This window comes from Haemaphysalis longicornis, unplaced genomic scaffold (assembly GCF_048455015.1).
Source record: "Haemaphysalis longicornis isolate Haplotype H1 unplaced genomic scaffold, Haemaphysalis longicornis Haplotype H1 scaffold_5, whole genome shotgun sequence".
NCBI classification, from domain to species: Eukaryota; Metazoa; Arthropoda; class Arachnida; order Ixodida; family Ixodidae; genus Haemaphysalis; species Haemaphysalis longicornis.
The window spans coordinates 83103233-83118870 of record NW_027526385.1 but is presented as its reverse complement, the minus strand read 5'-3'; the positions used below and the strand labels follow the sequence as shown (position 1 = coordinate 83118870).

Below are 15638 nucleotides of genomic sequence, written 5' to 3'. Positions count from 1 at the left end.
AGTACAACTTGTGTGATCATGTCTGTCTCATCAATCCACATAACAGCAGCGGGATGGAAATTTCCCATCAGCCGGCAGCGAATCTGCATTAGCCGAGATGAGTTCATGTACAATGACAGCGTCGACTTTTGCAAGGAGCGCAACATGACTGTACTATCCCAGCGACATCTCTCCGGTGAGGAGGAGAAACTTTTATTGACAGAACAAACGGACAAGAGCTTCTGGGTTGTTCCGTCAGGGAGGTAAGATTCAGTGTTCAATGTATTAATGATGTGCTTGTTCCTGTCCTTCTATTGTTTCACTTCTAGGGCAGCTTCCTGCACAGCTACAAGCAGATAGGACGGGACGAGATTTCCCTTTTTAGGTGACAGGAGTTCTAGACATTCTTGTACAATAGGCGGCAAACTCAAGCCTAAACGTTTATGCACACTCAAGGATAAATGCCAGCCAGGCCCTGCAGGCAACGAGGAAAGTACAAATACCTAGATGAAAACGTAAAAATAGGCGATATAACCGGAAACACTGAAAGGAGCGTTTCAGTAAGGACCAACATCAGCAGGGTAAATAAAGGCAAACTAAGCAGAAGGAAAAAAAAGTACACATAAACATGTTGCATAGCTTCATAACTATGCGTGGCGGAATAAAACTGGATAAGTTGGCAGAAGTACAACTAAAACTTGAAAAGAAACACATAAACATATATATTTTTGTGGAGATTCTCCTGGGAGACTAAAAGCCCCTTTTCACACGCTATTATGTGCGGAACTGGCGGAAGAGGGCAAGAGGAGGTTTTTTCTAGTTTCTATACTAGGAAAAGCCTTTTATAAAGTGCATGAAAGACTTTAAAACCGCCTATGTGTCAAAGGCACAATATCACATAGAAGCTGACGGTTAGGGGTTGCTCATCCTCTAGACAGTGGTGAATTGAATACTAAATTTCGGAAAATGTAAATACGTATAAAAGAGAGAATAATGATTTCAATACCTAAGGGTAGTAAATAGTATTACTTAGGGTAAAAATGCTTATGCGGCATAGTTGAATAGATACACTGATAGTAATGGCTCCTTTGTGCTAGACCAATGTCAAGAAAACGGGGTGACAACAGAAACACCGAGAGAAAATGGCAGCGTAAAAACGTTGCAAAGCTGTAACAGACAGTCCAGCATAGTGTTATCTGATATTCAGGACTGTAGGGAATCCGGAAAATGAAGACAGCTTGAAACGAAACCGACAATCGAGGAAGTGACTGCAAAAAGTTTACCACTGAATTTGGAGAGGCAATCAGTCTCCACTCTGCTATATACATGCAGAGTCAGTCAAAATGATTTGAATAATCAAGCATTTAGTAGTGTTGGTGATATTAGGGAATACGAAATATGTCGGTTGTTAGGCGAAATTTTGAAGCACGATGAAAAAATTACCGTAAGTAAAACATAAATGAAAAATTCAAGCATCACATCCAATGGAAAGAAAACACTGAGCCCAGAGGCCAGCGTAATAGGCAGGCTTCATCATTCTTTCAGCGTACGGGAGATACATTCAACCACTTCTGGTAGGAAGCCGCCAGAAACCTCAGGTGAGCTTTAAGCACTGAAATATCGAAAATGGGGTGGCTGAGTGGCACGAGCACTGGCGCAGTGCCACAGCAGTGTAACGTCAAATTGAGCTGTATGATTCGTAAAGCGACAAATAGACACCGGGGAATGAAAGAATACGATAACATCCGTCTTCAGCAGGCCTTGTTCGTTGGGGTTTGACATACACAGTGTCCTACATTACACTAACCAAGACATACACGGACTACATGCTTTTATCTACATAGAAAGGAAGCAAGCCTTGGTATCCCATGAGAGCGTCCACTGACAGGCTCGTATGGCTCTGAACAACACGACAGATGCACTCATAGAGCGCCATCTCTCCAGCCAGGGAGCCCCGCTTCCAACGAGAAAAACTGGCCAGAAACTGCGAAATCAAACCAAATCGACTTCCCCGGATTTGAAAACGCAAAGAACCGTTCTGAGCGGGGACGGCACCATATCACATCCAACCCATTGCCAAATGACGTGCACCCGGTCCACCTCTCCGGTCGGCGTGAAGCGTCACCCTAAGCCTTGAAAAGCAAGTGCGCCCCCCTCCAGAACATGGTCTACACGGATGCAGCCGTAATCCGTGTTAGAAGAGCAAATACAATGACAGGCACCAAAAAAACAGAGCTTCTGTTCAGTGCCACCCCAATAACCGCCTCGAGCAAAGAACAGGATGAGCTAGCTGTGGCATTGACCCTTACGCTGTCCAGTGTCATGGCGAAGGTAACTGACTTACAGCAAGCCGGTCGCAGCCGTAGGTCGAGTTTGGTTGTACAAGCGCACACCTCCCACTCTCAAATACCGCCATAAAAATAAACTTGCCCATGACAATGCCAGAGAACTAGCCGACCAGGCCTGGGAACACGTGGACAAACCTACACCACTTGTACAGTATGAATACGTGCCACGACATTATAAGCAAGCCTAATAGGCGGACTATCCCGCTACCACACCCGAACCTCACGAACGCTCAAGAAACAACCCCCAGACTTCAACACACACGCTGCAACATCCAATCATACTAAACCGAACTTTTCTCGCCCAATACCCACCAGGATGCAAATACGGGAATCCCCCAGTTAGACTCAGACGTACTGTTGTACAGTGTAGGATAAACAAGCAACTGCCACTCCTCCCCAACTCCCCAAATCTTATAAACCAGCGAGACACACTGCTGTCCAGCCCCTGCCTTTCGAAAATGTCCTGCTCACCGATAGAGCAGCAGATGCTAAGGCAGCTTATAGATTTGTATGAGAACTATTCCAGTAGGAATACCATAAATACTCGCTACAATTGTTTTTTTTTCTTTCCACAAATGTTTCCGCACAACCACTCAGTGGGGGTGAGAAAAGACGCATACTAGACTGTGAATAAAGGAAGAGGAAAAGGCTTTGTATTGAATAACCAGGCAGATTTTCTGGCATTTACAATCGCCTACATGCTTCTCGACTATAGGCTGGGGATAAGGAAAGAATAAACCCAAGAAGGAGCTATCCAGGACAGAAAACCTATCATAGGCTTACGCGAACATGGACTTAAAGAGATATGTTCTCTTGTTTTTAGCTTGGGCGGAATCCCAATACAAAAATTAGGTCAATATTTTTTTCAAATAGGAGTGCAAAGCCTTTAGAACTTCGCGCTGCTTTGCGCGACACGTTCATGGCCCTAACTAAATCTCTAGTGTTATTCTTCCTTGCTGTAGACGTTCGATGCCTCCAAAAAACTTTGACATTGGTGCTATGTAGGCCGTAGATTCATTATATATGGGACCCACGAGAAACATACAAAATTAACGAAAAGAGCGACGCAGCATTTGTGAAGCGTAGAAATCTGCTGCCATATAACCATAAATCTGTGCGAGGAATTTGATAAGATTTACTGGATAGCAGGCCTCACTTTTCCAATTGCTGAACTCTCAATAAAATAAAAAGTCCGATCACGAATAAAAGGAAGTGATACACAGGGAAGCCATTTAAAATTGGACGTTCATAATAAATCAGCCAACGTTTCATCAAAGGCAGACGTGGGCTGGGTTTTGTTTGAAATTCTTGAAGCTTCAAGTCAAGCTTGTTTTGAGAAGAGTGAAGGAACAGTAACTCCACGTAAGCGTCCACGTGTAGTGTTTAGATACCTGTACATAAAAGGCATAGATTCTCTATGGATAAGAAAACTTGAAGGCAAATGATGAGTTAGTGTAATAACTCAAAAAGAGGCAAAGCATAGAGAAACCGATAAATTGAAGAAATCAAATCAAGAACGTCGTTATAAATGCGGGGCACAGAAAAATTTATGATTTCTTTTTACTATAACTGCAATGGCACTGCTTTACAATCGAAAAAAAAGAGCATTGTGGTTAGTAAAGATGGACCAAAGGGGCGTGCGTGGCTTATGAAAAAGGAAATAGACACAATGCAGCGTGTTCTATTCAATTGTGCTTGTATCTATATCGATGTTCATATGCCAAAAGTATTGGGCTTCCTGAAACCCTAGGCCCTATGGCATTAAAGACAAAGAAATGTAGGATGCGGTAGATTATAAGTACAAAAGATTGCGATGCCGCCGGGGGAGGGGGGGGGGGAACTGCGGAGAGGACAATGCCCCCTACGGTACCTACCACTTGTAAACGACGAAATTTCTACTTACCTCGACTCTGAGAGCGGTGAAAAATTGAGTAGTGAAAGTTAGATACATTATATTTTTTTATGAGAGCCCTCGTTTGGAGGCATACTATTTTGAATGAATGGATGAATAAAATAATGAATCAATCATTCAATCAAGCAAGGAATCGATCAATGATCTATTACAGTGATTCTCAAATGGGGGTCCGCGGACCCCTGGGGGTCCGCGAGAGCATTTGAGGGGTCCGCGAAGCCTACCTCAAAGCTTTTACTCAAAGCTTTTCTCGATTTTGCCAGCACTTTCTTGCAATGCAAAAAATATAGCTTTGTCGCATTACATGTACGTTTAGTTTCTCCGCGTAGCACCTATTTTAACAACTGCTTTTTGCACGACAAGCCAGCTATGAGAAGGAAAAAAGCATACACAGAAGAGGCAATATATAGGTGTTTAGAAGAATTTTAAATTCAAGAACAGATTGTTTAACATGGTGCGCATCGCCATTAGCGTCAACCATAAAAGGCGGCCATCGAATAAGGGTGTGGGCTACGTAAGCTGCAAGTAGAAATTGTTTGACATTATGACACCAAACAACATATGATCCATCGTGGGGTCCCTTATCACTTTAGCAAGCCCAAAAGGGGACCCCGAGGCAGTCATGGCTGAGAACCACTGATCTATTAGATCAATCAATCCATCAATCAATCAATCAATCAATCAATCAATCAATCAGTCAATCAATCAATCAATCAATCCCTAATTACTTCCCTCAATCCGACAATTAATGAGCAATCAATCCAACCATAAATCAATGAATCATTCAAGTACATCCTCCCAAATGTTTATTAATATAGAGGGAGCACTGAGCAAACAGCATGTCAACGTCTTATCAAGGTGTTCAGCGGCGACATAGTCGAGAATACACGCACGCGCATAGGGCCGTCTGCTGTATGAATGTAGTCTGCTGCGCTGTTTCCTGGAGAGTGGCACAGTACCCTGCCACTGCATCTGAATGATTTTGTGCCACACGCTGCCTAGCTACCTTTGGCGGTAGCGAAACGGACTTGCAAGATAACAAAAACCATGGGTGTGTTGCCCTGAGACCAACGGCGGAGCAGACGATAATCCCACAGGAGATAATTTCATGCGCGTACGCGTACCCTCACCTAATTTCCCGGTGAACACCGTGATAAGCCGATCGGCCGTCGCTCCCGCTATACTATTAAAAATTTGGGATGCTGTACCTGTCACGGGTGCAAGTGCCTTTGTTTCTTCAGTGAGAAAGCCCTAAAAAGTGTTTGGTGAAAAAAAAACGCCTTTGGTGCGGTACTTGCGAACATAGCCACTGCAGTAAAGAGTAAATAGATAAATGAGACACACATGTCCCTCCACTGGCTTTGAAGCCAGGTCAGCACAGCAGTAGACCAGTGATGTACCAACTATGCTATATCTGTTTTTTATTGCTTTCTTAGAAATTCTTATGGCACATGACACGTCAGTGCATGGATTCTTACCCGTCGACCCGGTTTTGTTGATATAGAGTGTTTGAAACTTTAAAAGGCACAATGAATAATGAAGTGCAGGCAACCACTCCGGGGGTGAATCATCTGCACAAAGCCCTCCTGTGTATACTTTATGCTTTGAATGAAGTTTTCCAAGACAGGCCAGGCGTTAACGTCCACATTCCGCGCAGCCATCTCATCTTCTATGTGCTATGTACTTTGAAAAAAAAGTACCTATTTGTTACTTTTAACTGCGTTCTTTTCACCGTCCTCGAAACGTTATTCGCCGTACCTGTACCAAATACGGACATATGCATTGGCACCGAAAACAAACATAGACGAAGCCCACAACCTCCTCAAAACGTCGTTCCGAGAACCTGTACCAACTAACGACCAATGCATTAGCACCGAAAAGCATCATCGACGAACTTTTCACCCTTCTCAAAATGTCGTTCCCGGTACCTGTCCCAAATTGCTACCTGTGCATTGGCTCCAGAAAACAAACATCGCTGTCCTTCTTGTACACACGCTTGCCGGAAACATTTTTCAGGTAGTGAAGAGAAAACTGCCGTTTCAGAAGGACAAGAGATACAATAACTTCTCTGACATCTTCCTTACGCACTCCGTAAAATATCGCTTGATGACAAAAACAACGTCAGGTAGGACTTTTCTCAGCTGCATTTCAACTACTGTGCGTAAGTTTGGTGCTGCAAAAAACAAAACCTTGTGACAACTTGTGAAAATAAATGAAAGAGCAAAACATATTAAAACGACTACTTTTTTCCCACCTTGAAGGCCAAATAAAAACTACAAGTAGTTCGTGCATTCTTTGAGCATTGCACGTGTAACCCAGAACACATGTAGCAGGTATTGTATTTTGACAAACAAACACAGATTGCATTGCAAAGTTTGCGTAGTGAACCAGAAAAATTGCGTCTTCGCCTGGTCCTTGTTTTGTACCCCACCTTTTCGGTCTCGTTGTATCAGTACTTTGGCTTTCCTGATATGTCTCCAGAGGAACTAGCAGATATTTGGTAGGTAATTCTGTGCAATTACGACTGGTTACGAAAGCAAAGCAATAGTTGTTATCTTTCTTGTACCTTTTTTGTGTCAGACAAACTTGCCGGATTGGCAGGTATGGATACCTTTGAGGGAAACACAAAACTATTCATTTCAAGCGTACACATAAAAATGTCGAAGAATGCATGTTGTGCTACATGGGAACATGATGTGTCATGAGTAGATAGGTGCGAACCGGCGGTGCCGAACTGTTTTTGAAGGGCACCTTTAGTGTGCGCCAATCTCCTAGCTGTTTCACGTCGTGGTTTAACGCAAAGTAATGTGAGCGCAGCGAGAATAGTATACACAGCAAAGCAGAACGTAGGATGGCTGATGCATCTTGTGCGAAAAACAAGGACACAAACGCGATGACAGCTTTGCAAAATACAATGTTGCAGCAATCAATGTGTTAATTATTATGGCCATGCTTGCGCGTTCAAAGCATAGATGCACACTTGCGTGCCCCAGAAAATTTTTTGCTGTCGTTTGTGTGTTTGCGTGTTCACTTTTTAATACCCATCGCTCAACCAGTCTTGTAATTTTTAACATAAGTTGTGTATGACCATAATTGTCAATATAAAGCCACAGAAGAAAACGTGAACGTGTTTGATAGGATCCTCGTTATTTGTAGCGCATGCCCGTAACGTAAAAAGAACAGGCAGCTGTTATTTACTTATGCTTTGTATTCTGCCTCACCTTGCATCGCAAGCGAACTGGTGCATCATTATCAGAGGTTTGAAGCGCAACCTTAAGGAGTAATAGACGAAAAGATTCAACGTCCTTGGTCCCTGAGCCCCTGTATGTCCCAAAAAACACGTCTGGCTAAGGTTAGCAGTTTCAACTAGCGGAGTAAGGAACTATACTGTGGCTTAGGGACTATTTAACCAGGTATTACATCTCCTAAAATAAGCCCTAAAATTGCCATGAGGTTCGGGCAATGGCGAGTTTACGCTACGAAAAACATCCGGCAGAATATCAGTTGTTTTTCGAATTTAATGTTGCTGATAGAAACATTTCCCACCTGGCCTTAAACATTTAACTTATAAACGATTATGCCGGCTCTGAAGACCTGCTGGAACCATCAGACGGCCATCCAGATGAGAACTGGTTGCCACATTGCTGAGAAAATAACTGAATGGTTTTTGTCAGTATAGTACTTACTAAATTATTTTGCTGGAAAGTGTGCATTGATTTTGCAATAACGTGATCGCTGTACGCCGACGTATTGCTTGTCTATCTCCCGGACGTAGGGTCGGTAAATCAGGCGCCATGTGGAGTTCAGAACTGATTCTCGAAAACTTATCTGCCAGTTATAATACCCTTTTTATTATTACATATCCACAAATCAATTTCACGCAGGCACTTGTCAGCACAACGCATGTCGTTGTTTACCCTGTAGGGTTGATGATTCAGTTTCTTTCTTTTAGACAATTGGTTTGCATTTTATGCTGGAAGTAGACCTAAAATAATTGCTCGTGTTTGTGTTTTTTTTTCAGAGGTATAGTGACGTATGCGGCTTCCTGTGCAGGCGCCATTACCCAGGCAGACGCTGGCTGCTTACAGGTGCACAACGCAGTTTGCTCTAGTAAGTGTTGGCTGAAATGGGATGCTTATACTCACCTTATCAGAAAATTTGTGAACAAGAATGGGTTAACTTAGCTGAATGTAGCAAAAAATACTCTTCCATGAGGCTTAGGTTCATTCTCTTCCTTAGAACTAGCCACACACACACACACACACACACACACACACACACACACACACACACACACACACACACACACACACACACACACACACACACACATACATACACACACCCTCTGTGTGTGTCTGTCTGAATAACCCCGTGTGATCTCATATGACGACGGCCAAAACATAGGCTTTTGTAAATGTTCTGTTCCGCAATCACTGATGTGAGCAGGACGGCAGCGGTCTATGTCAAGATTCGAGTTGAGCAGGTGCCTCAAAAATTTGAACTAAATGAGGAGAAATGCCTACTGCTGCCCCTCTATGCGCATGTAGACCAAGCTTAGCTGCTTGCTTGTTCAGCATAAATTTTCGGGTGAGAGGGTATGCCATATGCCTGCGCCACGCGTTAAGTTCCATTCGCAGAACGCAGATCAGGGCACGCGCAGACTACGCAGGTATTTGCTGCTACCTTCAAAAAGGGGGCGAAAGTAACGAGGGCGCACTGCCACTCCTATGTGAATGAAAGGCGCTGTTTAGTTCCATATTTTCCACAATTACCGGACTGGTAGTGAAGATGTTCTCATTTAAGTTATCTTTCAACTAGAGAGTTGGCCATTCCGATTATCAAAAGTTGAAAGTAATGGCTCTTCCTTGAATGTAACCTTCAACCAAACTGTCGTCGACACGAATGGTAATAAAACCCGAATAGCCCTGAACGTGTGACAGAAGTGTATAAGAGATGAATAATAACAATGAAGGTAACGAAAATTTTGTAGTTATGGTCTTCTCATTATAATTCTTGTTACTGTAAAATTCAGGAAGAAGGCGTCCCCTAAATTTTACATTCAATTCTATAGCATATTATACCTGTCCCTTGTTTCCGTCCCAGCATTCACAGTGCACGTCTCCATCGAGCTGTAGCTTTTCCCGTGGTATGTTTTCTACTCCTTGGTAGCCTTTCTGTTCAACGGATGGTTCACCTCTTGATCCGTACTGGCATTAGGTGATGCACCGAAACCCATTTGTATAGCTCGATTTGAAAGAGACTGTCTTCCCCTAAGCAGTGAGCTATTATATAATCCTGCTCCGTGCCCTGGAGTTAGTTTTCTAAATCACACTGCTCATTTTTTTTCTCTTGGCCTTACTAATACCATATTTCTTTCCATGTCTGGCTGGGACCACCGAAGATTTCCTTCAACAGTAGTATTGTGAGACTCCACGTTTGCGGTCCGTAACCGAATCGGCACTATGGCAAACTCTATATAAACCAGCATTTGTAATAATAAGGTGGAATTACTCCTGAAAAATACCGGATTTTTAACCGAATACGGGGCAGCGTTTGCTGATTTTGTGGCTAATATTTTTCAAGCGACTAGAAAGCGTCAAAAATAAATTGGCTGATATTGTTATACCCATCGACATGCTCAAGGAGAAATTTTGGAAATAGATTAACGTGGCACGTTTGTTTAATATCACTTTGAATTATTGTTTGTTCGTTTAAAGGCCAACTGCCACGAAACCTTCGGCTTCTTAAGTGCACTATTTTCCGGTAGCCCTTCAAAGTTGCTACGTGCGACATTTGGAGGCCCAAATGTACGTCGCTGCATAGTGAACCACGTCCAAAAACGCTCTTTTGAAGCCGAAACTGGAAAAAAAGGGCGGCCATTACGGACGGCAGGAAGTTACGTTACACACAGGAATCGAGTGGTCGCAGGAGGCGGATTCCCCAACGGCTGCCTTTGAGAAGACAGCGTGCATTCGATGTGTTTCGAGTTGTCTGTTTCTTCAAACATTTGAAACATGCACGAAAATGGGTTTCGAAGTTTGTGTAACCTTTAATGCTTCGCTGTGAGCTGCTGAGACGCGCTATACTCGTCCGGTAAATCGAAAACACAGGCATCGCGAGACGTCGTGGTGAGCTGGGAGCTAATATATAAGTACACAAAAGGCAGTGCTGAGGGCTAGATTGGCGCCGGCACAGCTAAAATGCCCTGTGCCGATCTAATCATCCTGTGTTTGTGAGAGAAAAGAAAAACAAGCAACCGCGGGAGGAAGACGTCGAAACATTCCGGCTAGCCTGCAAGAATAAGGTATCAGCACACGTTATCAAAGTTCAAATCCAGAATTTCATTATTTTTGTTTACACGGGCAGTTTTTCTCGTGTTAGCAGGGTGCCCGCGCCAAGTATGTAGATTATGATGTCATGCAGTGACGAAAGCACTGCAGTGTCTTCGCTCGTCGTGAACCAGTGGCCTTGCCCGAGACACAATGCTGCGGAATGTGCCCCCCCCCTCTTTTTATGTTTTTTTTAACTGGCGAGAAAAATATTGAAAACAGACGCTAGTATTTATTTGTTTTTTGACGAAGTTGTTTGAACTGAACCGGTTCCGTGCAGTGCTCCGTGTACTGTACTTGTTCACACCCCTACCGAATCGACAACAGTGACGACAGCGTATCGCCAATGCCTTTGCGTCAGCGTACTCGCGCTCTCGAAGAGTCGACCGGCCAATCGTGCATTGGATTGCACAGCTATCTGCCGTACCCGTTCATGACCCGACCGGACGCGACAACAGCGTAAACCCCATTCTGCGCATTGCACACTCGTAGAGACGCTCGGCCGCGAGCTTGCAGTGCGCCGCACATCCGCCGTAGCGGTTAGCGCACCGATGCACCGACCGGCCGCGACAACAGCGTATCGTCTCGCGTCGGCCGTTCCACGTATTACGCACTCGTAGCGACGGCCGGCCGCGAGCTTCAGTGCGCCGCAAAGCTGCCGTAGTCTTTCGCGCGCCGACGCACCGACCAGCCACGGCAGCAGCGTATACAGCAATCCCTCATTATAACGAAATCACTTTATTCGAAATATTGCTTTATTAAAAATTTCTTGTGGTCCCAACCCAAGCGCGTGCATTTTAGGCCGCTGTACTAGAAGCGCACAAACAGCTTGACCCGCTTAGAGCGAAATAGCGAGCGTGGGCGTCGCCAAGCGCCGGCGACCCAGTGGTGAGTCAGGCTGTAAAATGGCGGGTCAAGGGAGGTTCGTGCTGCCCCGGCGAATTTTCCGAGCCGGTCATGCCCGAGTCGCGCCATGCGACTTAAGATAAACAGTCGAACTACGTTGTAGTGTCACTGAATTTTGTTCCTAGCCGCTGGTCAATAGCGTTGACCTGACGGTGCGCGAACACCGACACTCGAACTGCGAAGTGTCGTCGACAAAGGCGCGCCAAAAACTTGTTTTGAAAACTTTCCGCTACATAACTAGGGAACAAATTGCCCAGTGATGAAGCAAATTCTCTTGTGCAAAACCTGTCAGTTTTGAGTATTGCGTTGTGTACCCACAACCGTCTTATGTATAGACGGTTCAACGCAAAGGAACGGCAAGTGGTTTCATAACTCGCTATTGCCCTATCCACGTGAAGATCGACAACCTCACGGCGATCACTTTGGAATTATTCCCTGCAAACGCAACCGCAATACTGCAACCGATGGATCAGGACAGGATTCAAACCACCCAGGAGCTACATGTACCACAAGGCTCTTTTGAGGCGCATACTACAGCGTGTAACGCAGGCAAGAGATACAACGTTGATTTGCTTGGGGCAATACAGTTGCTAAACATTTCATGGAAAAAACTTGCACCTTCGAAGGTAGGCAACTGCTATGCGCACGCAGGCTTTTCTGGCGCCCCTGTCAGCGAATTTGACCATGACCACCTAAATGAGGACTGGACTTGGAGCCATTTTGCACGAGGCTCTTCAGAAAATTGCTGGCCTAGAGGTATAAGGTGATATCGAGATGTTTGCGCTTGACGACGCTGCGCCTCCCATGGTCGCCCGACGTCGGATGTGGAGGTAATTGACATTGTTGATGGTGGCCCCGACAAGGACGAAGAGCCGGTGGACGAGCAGCCCACTTTTGTGCAGACGCGGGAGTGCTTACGCCTACAACGAAATCAAGTTCAATGCATGGGCTTTGACCGCAGGCTCATACTATTCATTGTCAAATGGGAGCAGTGGTTACTTGTACCCGGAAAGAACTTGAAACACCTAAGCTCACAGTCTTTAGAGCACGTGAATAAAGTTTCACTTCACTGTATACATTCTGTTTTGATTCCTCGCAGTTGTGGCATAATTAAAGCTAAATTATTTATAGCTTATCGTGTGGTTGCCTATATTCAAATACCGCTTATAACGAAACTTTTCGCCATCCCGCTGACTTCGTTATAACGAGGGATTAGTCTATATCCTCGCGTAGGATGTAAACGCGTTTCAAGTGCTCGTCGAGTCGACAGAGAGCCTGCTGCCGCCGTCGACCTCGAAATCAGCCGTTATGCTACTGCCGTTCTCGCTCGCCGACGGTGTATTGCCTCGCGTAGACCGGGGCCGGCACTTTTCGAATTCTCTCTTTATGTCTCGGCAACCCAGAGCTTCATCAGCTTCTCGCATTACGGAAACGAGTGAAAGCAATTATTCATGCAAGAGACGCGAATTACACTGCACACTCGCGTGAGGCCATACGTATAAGGGCTACTGAGGAGAGGCGACGGCCGTGCGGGAGTCCTGACTGGCTCGTCACAGCTGGAAGTTCGCCGCCGTAGCGACAAGTTGCGCCGACTTCCCGCTAGGTGCTGCGTCGGCTGAAGTGGCCTGTTTTTGAACGGTTTTATTCAAATAACTGCTCGTTTGTGGAGTTTAAAATTGGGACACAAGAGACATTAGTGGTGCATACCACACGTTGAAGCAGGATTTGGGGCAAGGAAATTTTTGTTGCAAGTTGCCTTTAAGCCTCACATCTAAGTTTTGCGAGAGTTCGTAAAGCAGTTTCAGGGTGATTCTGCGGGATATTAAAAAAGGACAATGACATCAGAATATTTCAAATGGCCTAAATATTCCCCATTGTTTCGAAATATTGATCACTTCGAATTGTGTTTTCGGCAAACTTCAATCTACCACGCTACTAACAATTTCGGAGCTATTGTGTCTCCCTGTCCTATCCCTGTTCGAGTAGGGTAATGTGTGTTCTTATGAAGAGCTAAGGTTCTTATATCACCGTACAATGCTACAGTGGGCTTCCCGTATTCCTTGCATTTTCAATGCTCTCACCAACGTGGCAGCAGCCCCTGAGTGAAATGCCTTTTCGGAATCTCCAAACGACATATATATATTTATATGCACAGCCTAGTTTTCAAGTCCTCAGTCTAATACATAAATGCGATTTATTGTTCAGAATACATTTCTAAGCCTGCTTGGTATTCCATTGAGCAAGATTGAAATTTGGCCGTGTTGTTTCGACGCACAGCGCCGAAAAAGATAAACAAAAGAACTATAAGGGACGTACACAGCAGTGCAGATTTTCGGTATAATGGCAATGATTTTCCCAGTATTATAATCTTGATCCGGTTCCTTCGACTATCGAATACCTATCTTGTGCCCCAGCCAAAAAGCAATACTTTTATACATGATTTGTACAAAACAGAGTGGGCTGATGGGCTTGTGATTTTTGAGCCCATTTAAAACATTCCTCCTAAATATGAAAATTTATTTTGTGTTTTGCATGTCTTCAGCAACTATGCGAAATTTTACACGAGAGCAATTATTCTGTTGATAGTAGCGTTTATTGAGTACATTTTAAAACAATTTGATGGAAATTGATGATGGTAGATTAAGTACGAATTAGTGTGAAAATTGCGGGGAAAAGAACAATTAACTCATATAAACCTAGATAAGCACGGATTAGGAACGGTACAATATCATGAGGGGGGGGGGGTTCTAAAAGTGAACATTTATAGAAATGTATTCATCACAGGCACGCCATGGTGTCAACTTGTAACCAGGCAAGCATACAAACCATCCAGAGACATTGTTGCTGCTGTGACCAACACTGTTATAATTACACTCGGAAAAACTGCTATTTTATGCCTGTTCTGCATAACAATTTAGATGAATGAGGGAAGAAATGCCCCCTAATGCGTAAAGGCTCATAAAACATGACCCGTATGAAAAGGCCTGACGGGCGATTAGTGTCACCGCTTCTCGAAGTTTTGTTGTGCCCTTGATTTGAACTTTTGAAAATGTCTCTTTGTGCAATTGTTGGGGATGAATAAATGTTGATAATTGTATACGTGTAGACTTCCGCAATGTCTTGAATGGTGAGAAGGCGTGTGATACTAGTTGAGCACTAAAACCGTTACGGACATCGATTATTTATAAATGCAAGAAATTGCAGCTGAACTTTATATAATAAGACCAAGCAATTGAACTTTATATAATATATGAACTTTATATAATAAGACCAAGACCAAGCAATTATTTATTTCGCATCGTAGAATAAATTCAATAGGTCTGTGTTAATTAAAGTTATCTAAAGTTTATATTTTGTATGTTCCTGCTTGTATGCAGTGCAACGACGTTTGTGGCAGCGGACGGGAGCAATTCAAAAGAGAATGGTTTATTATAATTGTAGCGCTTTGTTTGATTTTTGCAATATTGTGTAAAGTCGGAGTTTAGGTCGCACCACGTTCTGGTGTGTTTGAAGGGGGCATAGAGGAAATATAAGTTTGTTTTATTCGAAAGATTTGGTGTTTTATAGTGGCCCAGTGCTTTTCGAGCAGCAATGAACGCTTTATTAAGTGAGAAATTATTGAATTAATGTTAAAGTTTTGTTTATTAGGTCAAAAAATGTGTTTAATGATGTCTGCCATGATGTGACAGGTATGGGTATTCAAGCAAAAGAGTGTACTGTTCCGTCTGCAGCGGACTGCGGAACCTTGTTTGCCGTCTGTCCTCCTTTATAGCGCCGCCATACTGTTCCGCACCCCTGTCCGCATTTTCTTTGTTTCCGACCGTATTTCTATCGGGCTTGTTTGCGCGACGGAAGGTAGTAATTGTTTAGAGAAACATGCGGTATCTTCTACAAACAAGATCACATAAGAAAATGTCGCTTACGCCAGCCGGCCAGTGTCGCGTAAGACAACGTCAACGCGTGGCACTGCTGAGCAGCTATAAGACACACAGTCCGCGCAGTATCAACACAAGTACGCTCTGGTAGTTCTATATTTACGTCTACTTTTGTAACTTCCATTGTTTACACCGCCATCCTGACAACTATAAGATTAATACGCATTACGCTTAAGACGAAATGTGTCATTCCGCAAGCAAAAGCTATACCACTACTTTGCCTTTG

General features: G+C 44.0%; 1 protein-coding gene across 1 annotated transcript in view; it reads left to right on the top strand.

Annotated features, from left to right (window-relative positions):
• Positions 1-68: 68 nt before the first annotated feature.
• Positions 69-15638, top strand: part of LOC144139306 (uncharacterized) — a 35770-nt gene continuing 20200 nt past the window's right edge. The window contains exons 1-2 of the mRNA XM_077671699.1: positions 69-242; positions 8261-8349. Coding sequence (XP_077527825.1) covers positions 106-242; positions 8261-8349 — 226 coding nt within the window. The 5' untranslated portion in view covers positions 69-105. The remainder of the gene's footprint in view (positions 243-8260; positions 8350-15638) is intronic.